The sequence below is a fragment of the Aristolochia californica genome, unplaced genomic scaffold (assembly GCF_029961685.1).
Source record: "Aristolochia californica isolate CCGP_79_NKW_82.1479 unplaced genomic scaffold, dmAriCali1.0.hap1 SCAF_6, whole genome shotgun sequence".
Taxonomy (NCBI): Eukaryota; Viridiplantae; Streptophyta; class Magnoliopsida; order Piperales; family Aristolochiaceae; genus Aristolochia; species Aristolochia californica.
In genome coordinates, this window is record NW_027182257.1 from 37,481,469 (window position 1) to 37,503,586 (window position 22,118).

Genomic DNA, 22,118 nt, shown 5'->3' on the forward strand with positions numbered 1-22,118 from the left:
ATTAGTCAAAGAAAGCAGAATTACACGTGTCTCTCTCTCAATCACATGTCAGGTCGGCCAATGGCAACCTGAGGTTACCCAAGTTGGTCCCTTTAAATGAAGAAGCTTTCGCAGGCCTCAGGGTGGTACGGTAAATACATAAGAAGGCCCCACGACCTATCAAGTAGTCGTGGAAGTCGATTTCGACCTTTTGAAGGGTGGTCATGATCTTATAAAACCACGAAAGCATTATTGATCCCATTACCTTTGCTTTTCGCTTATCACTTGTGTCCAAACTACTTCAGCGGCCTAGATCACATGCTATGAAAAAACATGTGTACCTGATTAAAGCCACCGATGTCACTTCAAGGGGGCCATGACCTTCATTTTTCATTTGCTTATATGAAAGGTTTAGAGTACCTTTAATACATTCTCTTCATGATGTTTCCATTTAGATTTTTATTTATTTTTTATATTTTTATTTAATATTTATTCTTGATATTCTTGTTTATGTCCACAAATGTGTTTACATGAAGCCAAATACCTAACCCAGGTGGACCAGGGGTGGACGGAACCTAACCCAGGTGGACCAGAACCACCTAGCTCTGACACCCACCGTTCCCGTTCATTACCGTTTCACCCGGGATTCAAACGTGGAACGTTTTGCCTAACTCTGATACCATGTCAAACGCTTAGCCGATATAACTCAACAGACCGGCCTGCTAAGTGCGGAAAGCCAAGTACCTAACCCATCAGTGAACCAGGGGTGGACGGAACCTAACCCAGGTAGACTGGAACGACCTAGCTATGACACTACGGCTATTATAAAAACTATAATAGGTGGACTAGAACCACCTAGCTATGACACTAAGGGTATTATAAAAACTATAAATAGAGTTAGTATTGGTAAACTATAAAAACACAGTTAGTAGCACAATTTCAAGCTATCCATTTTTTTTTATCATTCAAATTATGCAGACCAACATGATTTCACCATTGGTCTAATAATCTCCACCTTTTGATGATGACAGAATTCCCACCTTGAAGTTTATATGCATTAAAAACACATGTTGATAATTTTTTAAAAATGGTATGAATTGGAAAAAATAATATCTCTATGAATGTCCAAAAATTTGTCAACCATGTGAAATGAGTCCCAAATGTATATCTCTATGAATGTCCAAAAATTTGTCAACCATGTGAAATGAGTCCCAAATGTTCTAGCATTGCACCAAAAGGACTTTAACTCCCTAAGTATGAGCTCTCCCTAGATTTGTATATGCATGGTAATTAAATCCTCTTTATTTATGCGTGCATGAGTCTGTATTCTAATATATTCCTATTTGGTGTAGACTCCCCCTTAATCTATGCAACACTTTTTTCTCCCCATTTTTGTCATACATAAAAAAAAGATAATGTTCAAGTAAGACACAAGTAGAGACAAAGGTAGGGAAAAGTCCATTTTAGGTTTCACTCTAGAATTTTTAAGTTTCTTAATTCTTTTCAAATTCTAAATTCATTTTTAATTGGGGTACTTTAACCATTACTAATCTTCAATTCCTAAGGGCTTGTAGAAATGTCCCTTCATTGTTTTTTGGTAGGTACTACTCCAATTTTAATTGGCCTAATATTGAACCGGTTATTGAGTAAAGTATTGTCCAATTTTAATGTGTTTGGACGGAGATTAGTCAGTCAGGTTATGCTTTAAGTTAATAGCACTCATATTATTACGATAGATAAGACGTGGTTGAATGTTGAGTACCAATTATTAAAGGCAAAAAGAAATATTCTTACAACTACTAGATGTCGTTCTCTAGGATTGGATTGAAATCAAGCGCATAGGCACTAGATGCCAAGAAAGGTAGAGACCCTATTATATTTCTATATAATTTTGGATTCTATGGGTCTACCAGAATCAACTTAGTCAACTTTCAAGGATGCACTCATGGGTGTGCTAATAAATTTCATATTCTATTTCTTTAAAAAGTTGTTTTGTGTGCTTGAACTAATTCATGAATATTCTATTTTCAATTTGAACCAATTAAGTCCAAGGAAGAAAGGAAGTTTACCCGTCAACTTCATTCTTCATGACGTAAGAAAATTGTTCACAAAAGGAGGTGATAGTAGAGCTAGAAATGATATCATTCACATAGATTTGTACAATAATCAAATCTTGTTCATGACTCATAGTGAATAAGGTTTTATTTGCACCTCATTTCTACCCATTTTGTTTTAAAAATTCGATAAGTCTTGAGCTCTAAGAGCTTGCTTCAAACCAAACAAAACTTTATACAAATTGCATATATGTTTTGGATTGCTCAATGTATCGATGAGTAGTAAAGAATTAACTAATATGACTTCATACTCAAAGAAGAAGATTTGTTGAGACTCAAAAGAGGGTCTCACGGCTCTAAGCACGACAACATGATTTAAAATTTTATCATGGTCCATATTTATAAGGTTTATCATCTACTTATAGACCTGTGTGCTTTTATGAAGATCATTTGCACGCATCTATACTATTTTTCATCAAGATCTTCACAACTCTAGGGAGAGTGAATTTTAAAATTTCTATTTAGCATAAGTAGGCAAACTTAAATTGCACTAACCAAATTTAAGATACTCATTAAACTATTGTAGCCAATGAGGCAAGAATTGCTTATTTTCAAGTTTCTATGCAAGTATAAGAATCAAATATTAACAATCATTCATAGAATCAAATTCTCAACTGAAAATTGATTCATAGCCATTAAATGAGATTCTCAAGATCTTGATACAGATTTTAAAAAACAACACATTAATTCCATAGTAAAGGCTACCGAAGTAATAGTAACTAATATGCATTTTTTTAAAAGACACCCACATGTGTAGGGGTGACATGGCTAATAAATAAGGAGAACTTCTATAGAACTGGCATAAATTTGTAATTATGCAAATTCGTTCATCCCATGGTTTCCTCTTTCCATTCTCCCAAGTGCTGGAATTCCTCTCTGCTCTCCTTCCTTTGAGATCTCTTGTATTCATGTCTTGTCCCTAGAAATCAACATGGTATTAGAGTGGGCAATTATTTGACATGGAAAAAGGAGAAGAAAGGGAGGAAGAAGAAGGAGAAGAAAAAAAAAACTTTCTCGTTTTTCATTAAGTCTTCTTTCGAAATTCATTTTTTTCATTAGATATTTCAGTCTTGTAACATATATTTCATATATAAAATTATAAATAATTAAAAATATCATTAAGTCTATTTTCCAGCTAAAAAAAGAAACATTGAAATTATATTTTTCTAGAAAAAGAAATTGATATATGAAGCAACAATGGTCTAGCAACAGAAAAGTTTCATGTAGTATTAGAAAGCCTCAACTTCTTGAATGGTTTGTACCAATGCTACTAAGAATTTATATTGAGAATTATATCTCGATAGAAAGATATGTGACTCTGGTTTCAATCCCAATAAACTATATCTCAATATGATCTTTCTTGAGAGATATATACATTGGTAGAATCTAAGGCCATGTTGGTATCCTATTGCATGCAAAAATCTGAATTTAAGCCAATTTTTTTGCTTCAATTTTTGAGTTGGTAATTTTGGTTTTTCGATTTGTTTTCAAAATCTACTCAATATTTTACCAATTTGAGTTTTTTTTCTTCCTTAAAAGTTTCTTTTGTTTGATTTCACATTACATTAGTTTCTTTAAGGGGGGGTTAGTCCCCCAAATAGATTTTTCAAGTTCAAGTTCATGTCCAATATGAAGATCATCTTCACACTTGGTGTTAGTGTTGACGACTTCATGTGCACTGGAAAACAGTTTCCAGTGTTACTGCCCCAACATGAGAAAAACATAAAAAATAAGAGAATCTCTAAACCTTTATAGTGCACTTAATTACAACATAATCCTTAAATCCCAAATTAGGTAAAACAACCATTATTACTACACGAATAAGTTATTTAATGTATAATTAAATATATTAATATATTTATTAATTGAATTAGATATTTTATTGTGCATTAATATGGTAATTACATGAGCCAATGAAATACGTATATGATTAATTAAAAATAATAAATAAATAACGTTATAAATAAAAAAACGAAAGTAATACGTTGAGTTATTAATAACATATGATATACTTTAACCTAAAAATGAATAATTTAAGAGAAAAAATTGATTTAATCATAACTTTAACACACTATATATTTGTACATAATATATTTTATGTATTATTAATTAATAATATATTATCACAAAATTTAAAACCATTGGTTTAATTAACTATAGCAATCGGATAATTATGTAAAAATAATTTATCAAATATTTATTTTAAAAATATTTTAATTATGACTATTAAATCACTATTTTAATAGATTAATTGTAAAATAAAAATAATTATTTTATAAATAAAAATAATTATTTTATAAATAAAAATTATAAATTAATGATTTTTATGAAGATAGTCTAATTTTTCCTAACTTAGGAAAAATTAAACCATCTTCGTCTTCCTTAGCAGCGAGCCAACGGGGAACGGTGATGGCGACGGGGACGGGCTAGTAGGCAAAGGTGACGGCTGCGGGCAATGCCGACAGAGGCAGCGCTCCGACGGTACGCCGAGAGGGAGAAGAGAGGGAGGCTGAGAAGCTCTGCAACCAATGCTCGACCTCCCGTGCTCTGTGACAGAGGTCAAGAGGGAGAGGAGAGGGAGGATGGCTGTTAAACCAAAGCTAATGGCTGAAATCAAAGCCGAATGGGGAAATCGATGATGAATCGAAGTAGAAATTAAAAAAATCGAAGCCCAAATGTCAAAATCGAGTAGGAGGTTCAGAGGGAGAGCGAGTCCGAGATGGAGAGCAAGACGCCAAAAGGATGTTCGCAGCGAGATGGACGTCGTAGAGAGGGAGACCGGAGAGGGCCGGTGGAGACGAGAGAGGGTGCAGAGAACGAGAGAGGGCTGCGGGAATGAGAGAGGACTGCGGGAATGAAATGGCAGAGAGGGTGTGCGGCAGAGAGAGCCCCGAGAGACAGCCCCGCGCGAGAGTCATGTAGATGATTCTCAAAATCAGGTGGAAAACACTTTTCACCGTTTACTCTTGGGACATGAACTCCTGAGTCATGTATGTTCATGTACATGACATGAATTTCGGCGCTCCCTAACGACACCAGGACATGAACTGCGTAATGCGCATGAAGATCATGTCCTGATTCATGTGCACTAACCCCCCCTAAGAGAAGTCTTTCCTATTATGAGTTTAGTTTCCTTTTTGACAAAGTCTGAAATTTTTTATTTAGAATGTTTTGTTTCCTAATTCTAGATTCTAAATAAGTGTTCTAAATCTCTCTCATTTAAAAAATTACCTCTTGAATATATTATTTGCAAATTGGTCAAGTTGTGTTCCATCTCAAAACTTTCTTATTGGAGTTTTTATTTAAGTTTCTTTGATTATCATGTTAATAGAAGAATTATTTTTTATCTCCCTCTTGAGTAAAACCTGGTCCTTTTTTATCTATCTATTGGTCTAAAGCGCCTCTTTCGTACTTGGAATTATGAAGAATTGCATTGTGCACCTCCTTCATTTTGAAGTATGAGATCTGGTATCTTTTTATTCACACCCTTAATTTCTCAAAGTACTTTCTCAATTAGTGTTTCTTAAAATTACTTCATACCAATGCTTGTAGACCCACAACCTAAAAGTATAGAAGTGTGCCCAACATCCAACTTGAACCAAGTCTTTTATTCTTCACCCAAGGGGTGATTTGTGTTTGAGCTACCCTTAAAAAGTGAGTAGTCTTTTTATTGTACTCTAAAGTTGGGCTATTTTTCCACCTTTGAAATTGAGCAGTGTGTGTTTCAGACAATGACCATTTTAACTGGTGTATGGAGCTTTGTCGTGCGGTTAGGATTGAGTTTTTTTTTTCTCACCATTATGTTGTGCAAGTTGAGTTTCTTAGTAAAGAACACAGTTAGAAGAAGAAATACAAGATATAGATAACCAACAATGAAGAATTCCACATGTTGTGGTAATCAACTTTTATGTGGCTAGAATATCCAAGTAAGGGGGAGACAAAATGAGGAAAAAACTGAAGATTATAAAAATTTCCTTTTCAAGCACACGTTTCTTGACCAAGATTGTTTGCAAGTTTAGTTACAAACACCAGCTTGAGGGGGACTACTAAAAGACACCCACGTAGGGTTGGCATGACTGGTAATTAAGAAGAACTTCCATTGAGTTAGAAGATGGGCCCAAGCCCACATGAGTATGGAGAAGGCCCTTACGTCCAAAATGGGTGGCATGATTTTAAATAAGTTGTAATTTTTTAAAAAATGGCACAATGGTGCAATTAGTCAAGGTGAACATGTCTACTTATGTCTTTTTTCATGTAAAGCTTATAACCCTAAGGGTATTGTAAGCATTGTAATTTCCTCTAAAAAAATATCAATAGAGGCCCTTGGCTTCGGGTAGAGCATCAATTCTCTCTCCCCTTCTCCAAATTCATCCAAACTCTCTTACCCTAAAGGCTCTCTCCCTTTTCTCTCTTTCTCCCTTCTTTACCCGAATTCCCTTTCTTCTTCTCTTCTTATCTTCTTCTCTCCCTGTCTTACTTTGCTCGCAGTTCAAATCATGTGATCCTAAATTCAACACAGAGATAACATAAAGTTTAATTTATGCAAGCTGGTATATGTTGTCTTATATCATTATTTTTAAGCATGTAGCCCTAAGGGCATTCTAGTCTTTGTAAACACATTCACACAACTATAAATACAACCTCAAAGCATAGGGTAGAACATTCAAACTTCTTCCTCTTGGCTCAAATTCATCCACACACCTCTTTGTCTTTATCTCTTCCTTCTCAGCCATGGTTTCTTCTCTCCCCTCTCCCCTAAGCACACTGACTGCAAGATATATATTTGGTCTAGTCACTATGAGATAAATAAGATTTCCAACTAGCCTCTGGTACTTGCCTACATCAACTTTTTCTCCCGAACCAACATATAATTTTGTATTTGTCTCTCCATAGGGGTGTTAACAGGGAATGAGAGGCGATTGAGAGGGATTTTTGAGGAAGAGGTAAGGGCGGGTGAAGGGTTTTGAACAATGATAATGGGAATCAAAGGCGACAATGAACAACAATGAACAATGATAGGGCTGATGTAGGAGGTTCTCTATCTCTTTCCTCTTCGTTCTGATGTGCATGAGAAAGAGGGATACAAATTTCATTATTTAAAGAGTAGTTGTGTGGGAAGCTTTAAACATCACCATTTATCAAGATTGAAAAGTCAGAAACTCATTTTTGAAAGTTTCACACGAAATAGAGTTTTGTATCTCTCACGATTTCTCTCTCTCTCTCTCTCTCTCTCTCTCTCTCTCTCTCTCTCTCTCTCTCTCTCTCTCTCTCTCTCTCTCTCTCTCTCTCTCTCTCTCTCTATATATATATATATATATATATATATATATATATATATACATACACACTAAGAAGGAGATTGAAGGGCATTCAAGAGATTCTATTGTCGAATTTTTGATTCAACCAAAAGAGCATTATGTACTTCTTCTGGAGATATATATATACACACACTAAGAAGGAGATTGAAGGACATTCAAGAGATTTTAATATCGAATGTTTTGATTCAACCAAAAGAGTATCTTGTACTTTTTCTGGAGATTTTTTTTCTTTTTTAAAGTTTGATATTATTTTTATTTGCATGTTCATATTTTTCGACAAATTTCTTCCAATAAGTAAAAAATATGAATAAATTTATGGTATACTTGGCCTCCACCACTGAAATTCTGGCCACTCCCTCGGATTGAAGCTTTCGCTGATATTTTTATGATTTTAATAAAAAGGTATCATTATGATGTTATACTTTGATCCGTAACCGGTCATTGCATCGGAAACCACAGGCTTCTTCTGTTCCTGGTTTCCCTCTGAAGTTTAAACTAGTCAATTGGAAACTGATTTCCCTTATCCAACCAGAGCATCTTTCGCGCCCGTATCGACGGACATGAAAATATTGCCTTCTCCTTCCCCGCTCTTCTCGCAAATCCCTAGTTTTCGTGGTCTTTCACTTCTCGGAAGTCCCTCCAATCCTTCAAAACCTCCATCTTTCAAAGTTGCTTCGGTCTCCGTCAAGCCTCCACCTCCGGGATTCGATTACCGAAAAGAAGTCTTTAATGCCTCCCGCGCCGCAATATCAGTCTTGTATCCGGAGCTCTTGGATTTGGCCGACAACGGGAGCATAGTCTTGATCGAGAAAAGCCAGTTCGGTCCGGTTCCGGTTTGGAGAACAGCATTTGTTGAACCGGAGGAAATCTGGTTGGTCGGAACATCACATATATCGGAGGAATCAGCTAAAAATGTGGAGCGTGTAGTGAGAGCTGTGAAGCCGGACAGAGTCGTCGTAGAGCTTTGCCGAAGCAGGTAACTGTAACTTTATCGTAGTCCGTTCCGCCGGAGCTTATCTCAGAAATGAGAGCCTCAAATGAAGAGTCAATCAAACACCTCAAATATGTCCTTACTTCAAACAATATTCTTGTCACCGGAGTCTAGATGAAAAACTTCAATACGATGGATAACGTTATAGTTCCTGTAAAAGAAAGCTGAGGTCGATGAACCCAGCTTAAATTGCATAATCAATTCCATCAGATCCACATATAAGCTATTAGAGGGTTACAGGAAACTGGAGAGGTGGAACCTATGTGAGGGTTGTAGGAAAATGGAGAGGTGGAACCTATGAGAGGGTTATAGGAAAATGGAGAGGTGGAACCTATGAGAGGTTTTTAGGAAAATGGATAGGCGGGGCCTCTTGTGTTGGTTTCTTCTAGCAATTGTGTAATCACTGACTACCAAAACTGTATGTAGAGATATATATTCAGCAGTAAATTGCTGTCAATGTGAAAATTTACTAAATGTGGAGTGTATTGTGTTGGTTTCCTGTTTTTCTCAATCCTGGAATGCGGTTGAATTTTATTCTGATTTCATTTTCAGAGCTGGAATAATGTACACTGCTGCTGATGGTGAGAATTCCTCTCTTTTGAAGTCGAACATGTTCTCTTTGAGCGGGCCTAGGTTTTTCGGTGCTGTTAGTCGCAGCATAAATTTGGGTATGTTTCTAGTATTTTTGCTTGGGAAACTTCACTGAACAGATTTGTTTTTGGTGGATGTGGAATAGTCTGTCAGTAGAGAAGTTGCCTGTTGTTACCAGTCATTGATTTTCCTTGGATTTTTCCCCCTTCCGATACACAGCAACTAGCATTAGGAGCAGTCCTTCAGTAGTACTGCCATGGTAATGTCACTTGAATCAAAACTTGATGATGTAGTTATGGACAAACTTCAGTATGACTCATCTGCATCAAGTCAAATTGAAATTTAGGCAAGATGTTACAATTGCGGTGACTCTGCAATGACAGGAGGCCAAACTGCCCTTGCACTCCGATTGCTTCTGGCAGTTTACTCTTCTAAAATATCAGCAGATACCAACAGATCTTTTGGTGATGAGGTAGTAAATATAACATCATTAAAATGTTAAATTACTGTTTCTAGTGTTATGTATGCTAAATCATTGGGTCTTCCTTCTGTTTTCAAATATATTCAGTTTCGGTCTGCACGGAAGGCTTCTGAAGAGGTTGGTGCTCAGATAGTTTTGGGGGATCGACCTATTGAAATAACTGTATGTACTCTACTCAAGCAAAATATGCAGATACTGCTTTCTTGTGACTATTAATTCAACTTATCAAACTGGGCTGTATGTATGGGTCATTGAAGGTTATAGATGGTCGTTTCTCTAATGTGTTTGTCATTGATACAGTTATCAAATGTTGATTTCTTATTTTATTCAGCTTGGTAGGGCCTGGAGCTCTCTCAAATGGAGGGAGAAACTGAATTTTGTTGTTTCTCTTCTTCGTGGCATAAAATCACCATCATTTGATGCATCTAGCAGTGACCTGAAGGTTCTTATTTATCTTGTCAAAACTTATTCGACCTCGAAGCAATCAAACAAAACGCCAAACTAAATTAATTTTTTTATGCAGGATCAAGAAAAGGGTGGTGACCCATTTCAGCTGTATGAGCAGCTGAGCTCCTCATTTCCCTCACTCCTTCTGCCTCTAGTACATGAGAGAGATACTGTATAGTAGTATTCTCTGTTCTCAACATCTGAATCATAGCAAGTTATTCTCATTGTGAAAATCGGAGTTAAAATTTTCTTGATTTTTATTCACCACGAAGTGCAAAAGGCTATTCCTTTTCCAGTATGTTAGAACTGTTTAAATACCACAGCCAGCCAATATAAAATTAGTTAGCAAAACTAGGAGGAATGTTGAAATAATTTGTAGTTTGTATACACACCTTACAAGGGTTGTTTTCATCTATCAAAGAAGTCATGGTCATCTTGTTGTAAAATTCAGGTTTCCAGTATTAGGTAAGGTTTCTAGAAAAAAAGACAACAGTTCAGTGATATTACTTGCCAGATATTGGGAAAGGTCATGCATTCTCCTGCTTTATAAACTTACATTAATGTGTTTGTTTTGCTGCCAAATATAATATGCTGAAACCCATGATGTTGCTTTTTGTTTTAGTATCTTGCGTGGTCTCTAAAGAGGAGTAAAGCAGTGAACAACATGAAGAGAGTAGTGGGAGTCATTGGAAAGGGTCACATGAATGGAGTTATACATGCCTTAATGGCAGATCAGGGGGACTTGCGGTTTCGTGATCTTACAGGCCGAAGACCAGAAAGTTCAAATGGTTGGGTTAACTCCATCATCAAAGGTCTCGTTCGTGATACACTAATTGGATTCATTTTGTGGATTTTCTATGAACAGGTGAGGACTATGATACAATGACAAATTTTTATTTCTGGTATTGATTGAGAATTCCGTATAAATTCCTTTTGTTCCAACATGACTTTGACAAATTTTATAAATGTATTTTATTGGTTAATAAATTGTTTTAAGTAGTAAAAACTAAAGAATAAAAGGCATGGTCTAGTTTAATTATATTTTACAAACCATTTCAGTCTAATTTTGCTCTTTTGATCAGTTTGTTCCTAGTGTCAAACCCGAATCTGACCCTTTTTATTATTCAAGCTATAGGTCCTATTCACAAAGCTTAGATAACATATATGTTCCTTGTCTTTTCTGTAATATAATACCTTTTCAAAATGAAAAATAAGAATGTAAGGACTACGTTAGAGTAGTTTAAGAAAAGAAAATTCTAATCCTATGTTAGTGAATTTTGTTAGTGCTCTTAATTATTAAACAAAGTAAAACGAAACAAAACCATTTTTTTTTAAAATACTTTTTGAAAGAGTAAATGAAAGTTTTATGGCATAAGATTGAGTCCATAAGGACGAGCCAAGGATAGGCTAAGGGTTTATTTTGGAACCCCATGGAAAAGAAAATAAAATAAAATAAGAATTTGACCATTATTATTCCCAAAAATAGTTAGTGAAAAAAAAGAATTTGATAATTTGATAATTTTCTCATTTTCAATGACTATTTTTAGGAATAATAATGGTCAAATTCTCATTTTCTTTTCTTTTATTCTCTAGGAGTTCCAAACAGACCCTAAAGGAGAAGTTTGGGGATAGGCTGGTAGAGTAGGATAGAGATGGAAATTCAATCCAATGAGAGGGTTTAGATGGGGATAGGGTGGTAGCATAGGAGGGGGTTGAAAATCCAATACAATGAGTTATTTGGATGGGATAAAGTAACGGTGCATATTTTGAATTTCACAAAATCTGACCTTGTTATGACACATTGCCATTGCTAATTGGGTAACTAAATATGAAGTAAAAATGAAACTTACCCTTAGTTGGGGTCCTAAGGCATACCTAGAAGAGGGTGAATAGGTTTATGCACACAAATTATTAGAGTTTAAAAACTCTTAGCTCAATTTAGTCTAAATTTCAAACAAGCACACAATTAACTGTACAACCACATTCAATAATCAAATAACACTTAGAAACCATTGAAGATGCAAGAGAGCTTTGAAAGTTTTATGTTTGAAGTTGTTGTTTAGGCTAGAAAAGATTTGGGTGTTTATAGGACACCCAAAGCCTATAATATCTAAATCCTTTCTAATATAAACAACAACTCGATGCAAAGAAAAAATCAAAGCTCTTTGTGGTTTTGAATTGCTAGTTTTTGAAATAAGAAAGTTAAAGTCTCCCACTCAAGTTTTTTGTCATAAAAATGAGCTAAATATTTTTTGTCTTAAATTTTCATTGGCTAAAATTTTTTCATAGATGTTAAATCTTTCTCATTTGTTCTCTTTTTTTCTGAATATTTTGGTCACAAAAAATTACCACAACAAGTGGAACAAAATACCTCTCTTTTACGTCTCCCCCTCGAGCTAGGGATGAAAAGGACATAGAGACCCAACTTGGACAAAACACAATGTGGGAGAAGATAAACACTCCTAACTGTACAACAAAGCTCCATACACCAGTTAAAACGGTCATAATCTAAATCACACTCTGCTCAATTTTAAAAGCAGAAAAATGGCCCAACTTTAGGGCTTAACAAAGAAACTACCCACTTTTTAAGGGGTATCTCAAACACAAATTGTTGATTTCTCCATAGATTTAACTCATAGAGAAAAAGAGAGAGGGACTCTTTAGGAGAAAGCAAGATAAAGAAAGAGGTTATGGACTTGTTTCCTAACCCTTTCCCTGAAGCTCAATTTATAGATTAATAATTTTATAATATTATATTTATACCCTTGAAAGTTAAACTAATTACATAAGTGTCATCTTTATGAGATGACTCTTTATTTACCATCTTCCCATCACTTGTGGGCCCGTGGGCCTTCTCCTTGGTCTGTAGGCCTTCAATTTTACAGTGTAGAATGAAGGGGAGGAAGTGACACTCAAGACTAAGATTAACACGGCCAAAATCATGGGCACCGTAGTAGACAACAATCCTCTTGTGGCTTACACATTGGAGAATGTTTTCTGCCGAGGGAGTTGTTTAAGGTGGAGGCTCTAGCGCCAGCACCAGCTCCAGAGGCGGAGTCACCAAAGAAGGCCAAGAAGGCGAAGGCAAACTCACCGTCGACCCCGGATGACGTAGACACACAAGAACCTCATGGCAGAGGGCAAGGCTTCCATTCCACGGGGTTCCAATTTACCAGTTGATGGCCATGTGAGTGAAAAAAAAAAAAAACAGAGATCGCCTTTGGTAAGCACAAATAGTCGTAACCTCTTTGTTGGTTCGGACAATGCACAACTTGTAGGCATGTGTAAGACATTCCGCTGCATTGGACGAGACCGTAAACACGATCAAGGCCTGATAGAAATAATTGTTTTGGCCGATATGCGGAGGAGAACTTTCAGCACTAGGATCTGGCAATGGGGCACCCATCTATTACAGACCATAACGGTCAAACAAATTCTATGCTAGTTGTGAGGCAAAACCAGAGCTATTTCACTTTCTCTTGCATGAAACACCCCAAGGCATACGTACAATGTGATTGTTATTCAGAGCTCTCCTTGTTGGGCACATTTACAAGGGAATAGATGTTGCCAACTGCGAACCTTCGGCGTCTATCAATCGTCGGGGATAGAGGCGGTAAAAGGAAGAAGAATGCCAAGTGATACCAAAAATATCATGCTAAGAATTTGAAGAAAAATAAAATAAGGAGACATGTGGAGGCAAGTGCCCAATATAAAAAACTGGGAATTCTCAAAACCATAGCTACGAGTCTTGAAAATCAATATTCTGGTACCATGTGAAGTTGGGTCTAAGGTCATCCCAAAATTATTAGCCAACTTAGGCAACCTCTTTCCTATTCTTTAACACTCCCCCTCAAGTGTAGGCCCTCTTTTTGTGGCTCTAAAAGTAAATAATTTGGGTAGATGCCCACATACGAGTACCTACTCTGATACCATGTGAAGTTGGGTCCAATGCCCATCAACAAAATGACTAGCCAACTTAGGAAACCTCTTTTCCAACTAATAAACTCAACTTCTTTCTACTCACTAATATATGTGGGATTATTCCTTAACACTCACCATCATGTGTAGTGGTGGCATCGAACCGAGCCAATTCGCGAGTGGTTCGAGTTCAAGTTCCAGATCAGGCTCGTTTAAGTTAACGAGCAGAGGTCAACCGAACCATGGTTTGGTTTGAAAGCTTGCGAGCTGACTCGTTAACTTCACGAGGGCCCGAGCGTGGAGAGAGAGGTCTTCTTCATTCTTCGGAAGAATCAAAAGGGGGGGGGGGAACCATGGTTCGAAAGCTTGCGAGCTAACTCGTTAACTTCACGAGGGCCCGAGCGTGGAGAGAGAGGTCTTCTTCATTCTTCAGATGAATCAAAAGTGGGGGGGTAGGGGTGTTTAGGGAAAGATTGAGCAAAAATGGGGATTTGGGTGGAAGATTGGAAGGAAATCGCTTGCAATTTGCTCCTTTAGGTAAGTTTTTATTTTTTGATTTCGTCTTCTTATTCTTCGTTCTTCCTCTCCGATTTCTTCCTCTTTGATTTCTTCCTCTCCGATCTTCTTCTTCTTCGATTTCTTCCTCCGAACTTCTTCTTCGTCGATTGAAGTAATGATTCAAATTGACTTGCTACACCGCAAAAGGAGATGGATTTGGAGCAATGAGGAAGAACATAAATGAATCCATTTTTGTTGAGTCCAACAAGCCAAATATCTCTTCTTTTGAGACATTAGATGCAGAAATAATGCATGAGACTGTTGATTTCTTTGTTAGTGATGCAGAGGGTGACCTTGACTGTCCTACAGAGGGTTTCTCCTCCATTGATGAGGCATTGGAATCTTTACATCGTGGGCAGGCCTACGACTTTGCATATTTCAGATATTTTGCATTTATCGCTTGAGCAGTTGGACCGTTCTTATAGAAATTAACTTTCATCATAGACATTTGGTTGCTTCTTATCTTGGTCTTTCATTGGTTGTTGTTGTTGTTGTCTCGTAGCTGTATCGTAGCTTCATAGGTGTTTCTGGAAGACGAAGACTCTGCTCGACGACTGCTCTCTGTTACCGCCGAGTTACCTACTGTTGATTTATTTATCTCCTTTTTCGCTTTCTCCGCGGAGTTTGAATTTAATCAGCCGGGTTCATTGCTAGCTTCGTTGTTGTAAGTTCTTTACCTTTTGAGTTTTGACACTCCAAGTGAACCAATTGGAAGTGCATTTGATAAGTATATGGACCACTGGGTTTGGCTTTCTTGGATACCACAATTGCTACTTTCCTTGCAAAGAATAGAGGCACCTCGTGCCAAACTTGTTCTGTCACAGATTGCTGCCATTTTTTCCGCCGGTAACAATCAATTGTATAGATTGTTTACTTCAATTTCAAGGATTGAATGATTTATATTTATGGTCCAAATTGCTACGCTTGTGTATGACAGGATGAGCATTCTGTCATTTTTTGGCCTAAGCATCACCCTGTTCATTAATCATATTACTACTGGAGCTGGGGAAATTATTGTCCTCTGCTCTATAAGATTGTTTGGTGGCATGAGAGGTTGATTGTATGGTGTTTTTGAAAATGCGAATTCAAATCCATTCCTGCAAGCCCTTTACCACCGGTTGTGGACATATTTACTGGAATGAAGAGATGTTTCTAGTAAGTTTGAACTTGGAAGGAATCTAGCAATGGCCCAGCAACAGATGCAACAACAAAATATATCAGGTGCTGCAAGTACATGGCTTGGCATAGCAGATTCAAATGCCAGATGTGCCAATCATGGTGGCAGTACTGTGCCATCTGAATCTCAAGCTTCAGATCACTTTCTAGATCAGTTCTTATGAAATCTGAATCACCTCTATCCTGTAGTTTGTGATTGTTGTAGACGATGAAAATGGTGAAGCGGAAGGAAACATTATTATGGCAACATGGTTTACGACACCTCAAGCTGTGGCTTTTATGATCAAGCATGGTTCTGGGATTGTCTCGGTAGGATGAAATAGGAGGATCTTGAGAGGCTAAACATTCCGATGATGAATTTTATGCAAAGTTTTAAATGTAGGTTAGAGCTCGTACTCGAGCTCGAACTCGAACTCGGTTAAAATTATTGGACTCGAGCTCGAGTTCGAAATATCTAAATCAAACCCGGCTTGAACATAGGCAGGTTTGGGCTCGATTCGATTCGATGCCACTCCGTGTCACGTGTAGGCTCTTTTTGTGGCTCTACATGTGGATAATTTGGATGGAAGCCCACATATGAATACTTGCTTTGATACCATGTTGATTTTCAAGATTCCATGGATTTAACTCATGGAGAAAAAGAGAGGGACTCATTAGGAGAAAATAGGAGGAAGAAAGAGGTTATGGACTTGTTTCTTAACCATTTCTCTGAAGCTCAATTTATAGATTAATAATCCTTTAATATTAGAATTATGCTTCTGAAACTTACACTAAGTACATCAGTGCTATCTGTATGAGATGACTCTTTATTTATCATCATGCCATCACTTGTGGGCATGTGACCCTTTTCCTTGGTCTATGGACATTGGGCCCATCTTTCACATCTCTTGGATGTGTAGGCCTTCCTTGATCCTATGGGTTTGAGCCCATCTTCTAACACAAACCACCTCTTCGATGAAGAATAAAAGACTTGACTCAAGTTGGTTGTTGGACATACTCCTATACTTTTTAGGTAGTGGCTCTAGGCATTACTCTGAAGTGATGAAAATACAAGAAGATAAATGAAAGAAATACTATGAGAAAATAACTTCAACCGTAAAGAAGCGACTATGCAACACCCATACTTCCAAACTTCCTAACGTATCTAGAGTATGATTTTTTTTAAAAAACTAGGGGAGACTATAACGATAGAACTTAATAAATTTGATCAAGTATAACTTTTTTTTTTCTTGGGTGGGGGAAGGAGGGGAGGGGAGGGGAGGGGTGGGGAGGGGTGGGGACCACAATTTTTGGAGTTGACGATGCATAAGATAGGCAACTAAGTAACAAAACACAAACCTTGAAAACAACATTGAAGAAAATTTTTTTGTTTACCTTGAATGAGCACAACATAAAATGATTAGTTGTGACCAAAACTCTCTAATTGGAAGAGAAATTTGGAAACTAGGACTCAAGGAGAATAAGATGCTTCATTCACGCCAATGCATGCAGAGATAATAGGAGAGAAAATAGAAAAAATTAGAGATTTTTAGCAGAACTGACCTTTAGTACTTCTGATATCAATATGACTCATAATATAAATCATAATCACAAAAAAAATTATATCTTAAGAAACTAGATTCAAAAAGATTTAATTTGATTCCAAATTCAACATAAAAAGCTTCATTCTTGAATCTATTATAACCTCTTTATTTTCTTTGTTCTGTAGTTTGACAATTGTCGACTCCAATGCGAATATCTCCTTATATATAGATCAAATTGACATAAAAAATTTTCCTTCTAAAATTAGACTTTAATAACTTTCATTAATGTATAATTTTTCTTCATAAAATATACTTATTTTGAGAGAAAGAATCTAATAGATTTGGGACTCTATAATCTGGCCAAACTGGGTACTCTGTCTTTTTGGTTAGCATGACCATTGACTCTTCCAAAATTGATATGTCCCTCTACAAAACTCAGATTGAGAATTGGTTTAATAGGTAAGGGAATAAACTTAAAGATATATGTTTTGACATATAATTCCCCATAAAAAATTTCTTTCTTAATGGTATAAAATGTCTCGAAAGTTGAAGTTTTTTTCTGCTACTCAAACTTCTCTTGTAGTCTGACCTTTTCTGCTTCAAATATCGATTTCTCTTTGTAGAAAACTCTGATTGTTAAACATCCTTTTGATTTGGAAGGTAAAATCAAAGATATTTATGTCAATATATAATTCTAAATATGAAAAGTTTATATGAAGGTGAAAATGCCAAAAACATAACGGGTATGGGATAGGAATGAAAGAAAAAAGATATAATATAAACCTAAACTACTAGAGATGATATATCATAAAATGATCACATTATCTTTGTGGGTTGATCGAATCAACTCACAAAACCCATTCTAATACCATGTTGAATTTTTAGAAAGAAAAAAACTAACTAACTTATTGTAATTTGAATACATGAACCTTATTTATAATAGAGGAAACAAATATAATCCAATTACAATTATACTACCTTTGTCCCAATTATACCCAAAGTTAAACTCTAAAACATAAATCTTAGAACAATTGAACAACTGAACATAAATAGAAGAGTAACATAACTAAAATACATTTAATTAAAATTCTTCTATGAGACTTCCTTCTATGAGACTCTTGTAAGAATCTACCATATTAATTTTGGCTCTGTGAGACTTCTTATTGTGATAGTCATATAAATTTTTTTTATATCTACTCTTAAACAATACATCAGTCAAATGAATATGTATTAAGAAATGTTCTTTGAAGCTTTTGAGCTAAAAATCAATATAAGTGCACTTCATTAATAATTTGAGTGTTTGTTATCATAAAATTCTCTTCATAAGATCTTGAGCCCAACACATTAAACTTCTTGATCCCTCCCACTCTTTGTTTCTTTGACCGCCTAAAATTTCTTTTTTGGTATTTGACCTCTTGATTTTTTTTCCAACTCGTTACTTCATTGATCTATTGTTGTTTTCTAAGCATTATCATCAAAATTAGGTCAAAATGAAGATCTTGAAACTACATCTATCCAACAACAACTCAAATCACCTTCATTATGATGTGAAACTAGTTGAAGAACAAAAAAAAATGGTTTTTTCACTACACCAAAGTGAGCCAAAAAAAAAAAAAAAAAAAAAATTTAATTCTTATGGTTATATAGTAGCTCTCTTTCTTTGGCAAATGGTATTGGTAGGCCATTTGGGACATGAATTACTTGCTTCTCTCTTTATGTGAGACATTTAATTGATCATGTGTTGGTCAAACGAATATATATTAAAAAACAGAGCTTTTCAGCTTCAAATCAATATTAATGCACTTCATTAATAAATTGAGTGTTTGTTATCATAAAAATTATCTTCATAGAGATCTCGAGTCCAACACATTCATCTTTTTGAAAACTCCTACTTTTGGTTTTTTTGCTTGCCAATTGTTGCTTTTTGGGTATTTTGTTGGTCCATGTGTCTTCTAAAAAAGGAAGTAAATTGAGTTTTTATAAATTTTAACTTAACTGTGCAAGAATTTAAGTAAATAAAAATATAATTATTGAAACCAAAATTAAACACCAAATATTTTGTTATCGTTGCTCCTCTATTGGTTTCACCACCGAAGAACCCGTGCCTTGGAAATTTCACTAATATCAGCTCTGTTAGCTTGGAATTAAAAAAAAAAAAATATTACGACTCACCTTGAAGCTACGTTATGCTCAAATACACGATTATAACACAATCTCTCCAAGAGATTAGCTAAATTCTAGCTCTAACAAGCCTTTCTATCTAGATTGAGTATGATTCTAGATAAATCTATCAAGAAAATGAAAAATTACACAAGAAAAAAAAAACTTACACCCTTTGATTTGTGGAGAGACAACTTTCTCCTTGAAATGTCCAAGTCCCCAACATTTGATGCACAATGGGATGGGTAGGAGTTTGGCTAGAATGTATGCGAGGAGTGGAATTTGAGAAATGAATAGAGTAGATTTGCAAAGTATTCTCTTTCTTTCTCAAAAAGGACTTAGGAAGGAATTTTCAAAAGATTGAGTCTAAAATGTAGTGGCTATGCTAATAAAAGCTCATTAACTTATGAAAATGATGTTTGGTGAGGTATTTATAAGTTTCACAAACCAAACTAGTTATTTTTTACGCGTTTGGAAAATAGTGACTTTACATTGATCGATCAGTGTAAGGTGTTGATTGATCAATCATGTGTAATAACTATATTTTTTTTTTCCAAAAAATGATTTACTGATCGATGGTGTGATCAATCAACATCCTCCCATTGGGTCTGATAATTTAAGTTGATCGATTATTGTACAAGGTATCAATCAATCAAAATTCCTACTGGTAGTGCATAAAAAGTATGATCGATCAATATTTTTGCTATGATCGATCATGTTTTATGTCCTTGCTTGGCAAAGTTTTTTTATGATCGATTAATCTATGGAGGTTGATCGATCATGCTTTATACCACAGTTTGGCCATGTTTTGGATGATCGATCAATTGGCCCTAATTGATCGATCATGCTTTATATTTTTGGCCTAAGCACTTCTGGTCGATCGATCATTATGAGATATTGCTTGATCAATCCAATGTCAGTTCACTATGTGGATTTTTTAAAGCATGAATAAAAGTGATCTTAAGTGACTCTAATATGTATGGAATGTATATATGCTTTGGTAAAACATATATAAATGCATATATGACCTAAGGTCCAAAAGTTTCCATTGTACCTCAAGTTTGGAAGTTTTGGGACTACTTTTACATAGACTGAGTTTTAAGATTTTCTTGACTTCCTAAACTCTAGTCTTCAATGTTTTGCTTCTTCTTTCTAGGGTGTTTCTTAAAAAACACTTTGACATTATTGTGAAACTCGAGGTTTTTGAGAAGCTTGTGTCGATTCATTACATAGACCTTGAACTTTTGTATCTCTTGAAGTAAATGCATCTAAAATGTTTGAATTTCAATTTTTAGATCAATTAAGTTTTGTTATCATCAAAATAAAAAAAAAAGAATCAACACTTGATCATCATATTTGCCTACTTGATAATTTTTCCAACTCTTTGTTACTTTACGGGTCAACATTTTTGTGTTATGGGCATTATCGCTAGTTAAGTGCTTCACTCCAAAGGTGATTTATTGAGTTTTGGCATTTGGCTGCTAACTCAGTAGTCCACTGTAGAGCTTCTCTAAGCTGTAAAAACTTTCCAACTTCTATAAAAAAAAAGTAACTTAAATAACAAAATTAGATTTCTTAGTATGCTATTATCAAAATTAAGTCAAACAGGGATCTTGAAACTACATTTATCCAACAACAACTTCTTCAACAGCTTAAATCACCTTCAATATGAACTGAAACTAGTCGAAGAACCAAAAAAATTGCAGAAAAAATATTTTTAATTCTTCTGGCTTCTACAGCTGTAATGTAGCACAATTGAAGAGCAAAGACACTCAAACATGGAGAATACAACTTAAATTACCTTTTAATCTCACTTAAACAAATCAAAGGACCAAAAATTTCATTTGATGTCAATCTCCTCTTCTTTTACTACTAAGGCACTTAAAACTCTCTTTTGCTTTCCTGCCAAGGACTACGTACCTTTTCTGTGAGGAAAATGAAACAGAAGAATAAACTGGACTACTGGTTTGATTTCTTCATTTGAGAACACTTTAATGGGAGTGAGAGGAGGAGAGAAAATAAACTTAGTGATAAAAAGAAGAGAGAAAATCGGGGAAGAGAAGCAGTTTAGGATTATACTCGCCAATTTTGACGGTTTGCTCTCTCTGGGATCATAACGGTAAGGACCGATTAATTCGTCTGTAAAAATGAAATATAAGCAATAAAAGCGTTTTTTTTTTAAAACAATTTCCTGATTAAAAATCTAAAAGAAACGAAGTGAAAGTTGCAATTTGGAAACTGAAACTGGAGCCATATTCGCATTATAACCTCTATCAAGGCTGAAACGGTTCTCAGTTTCATTTTGCTGCGCCGTAAAATAAAATAGCATTTTCAGATACTCTCTGTAAAACATTCAATCATCAACTTCAGAATAAATGAAACTTGTCAAACAATTTGTAATTGGCACATTAGGTTGTTATCTATGACCGTAAATTCCAGCAGCATTTCAATCCAAAAACCAAATCAAGCAGCAATATTAAACCTTTTAATGATTCAATTAAAACAAAGAAAAAGATTATTAATGGTTCAAGAGGAAACTTGGAAATACCTAATAGAGGATGAGATCAAACCAGAAATAGTGATATGAAGTCTGAACAATCGGCCACAAAATTGCTGGAATTATGGTTTCAAATATATTATTTATAAAATAAAATTACCATGATATTAGAGGCGTGGGGCCCACTTTTAGATGTTTTGTCATTGAATGTTCAGTACAGAGAATAATGGCCAGCACATCCCCCTGTAGAGGTAGATTCATTGAATGCATTGACTGGACACATCCCTTGGGCATAAAGAGATGTATCTCTCCTTAGAAGATGTATATCCTTATGAATAGTCATTAATGTCACACCCTTTGGAAAT

At 35.5% G+C, this 22,118-nt stretch overlaps 1 protein-coding gene across 2 annotated transcripts; it reads left to right on the forward strand.

The window, feature by feature from the left end:
* Nucleotides 1-7,884: 7,884 nt before the first annotated feature.
* Nucleotides 7,885-10,863, forward strand: LOC137935035 (uncharacterized). 2 transcript variants are annotated; one of them, XM_068779669.1, is made up of 7 exons: nt 7,885-8,387; nt 8,955-9,070; nt 9,377-9,465; nt 9,562-9,636; nt 9,806-9,916; nt 9,998-10,093; nt 10,544-10,863. In XM_068779669.1, the coding sequence occupies exons 1-7, from the start codon at nt 7,972-7,974 to the stop codon at nt 10,805-10,807; spliced, it is 1,167 nt and encodes a 388-aa protein (XP_068635770.1). In that variant the 5' UTR covers nt 7,885-7,971; the 3' UTR covers nt 10,808-10,863. The 2 variants fall into 2 exon arrangements, with proteins under 2 accessions (XP_068635770.1, XP_068635771.1); XM_068779670.1 differs by lacking the exons at nt 9,806-9,916; nt 9,998-10,093.
* The last annotated feature ends 11,255 nt before the right edge of the window (nt 10,864-22,118 follow it).

Coding starts and splice junctions, on each gene's coding strand:
- LOC137935035 (XM_068779669.1), top strand. CDS start 7,972: ATGAAAATATTGCCTTCTCCTTCCCCGCTCTTCTCGCAAATCCCTAGT. Junction 9,466..9,561: donor ACAGATCTTTTGGTGATGAG/GTAGTAAATATA, acceptor AAATATATTCAG/TTTCGGTCTGCACGGAAGGC. Junction 9,637..9,805: donor ATCGACCTATTGAAATAACT/GTATGTACTCTA, acceptor TATTTTATTCAG/CTTGGTAGGGCCTGGAGCTC.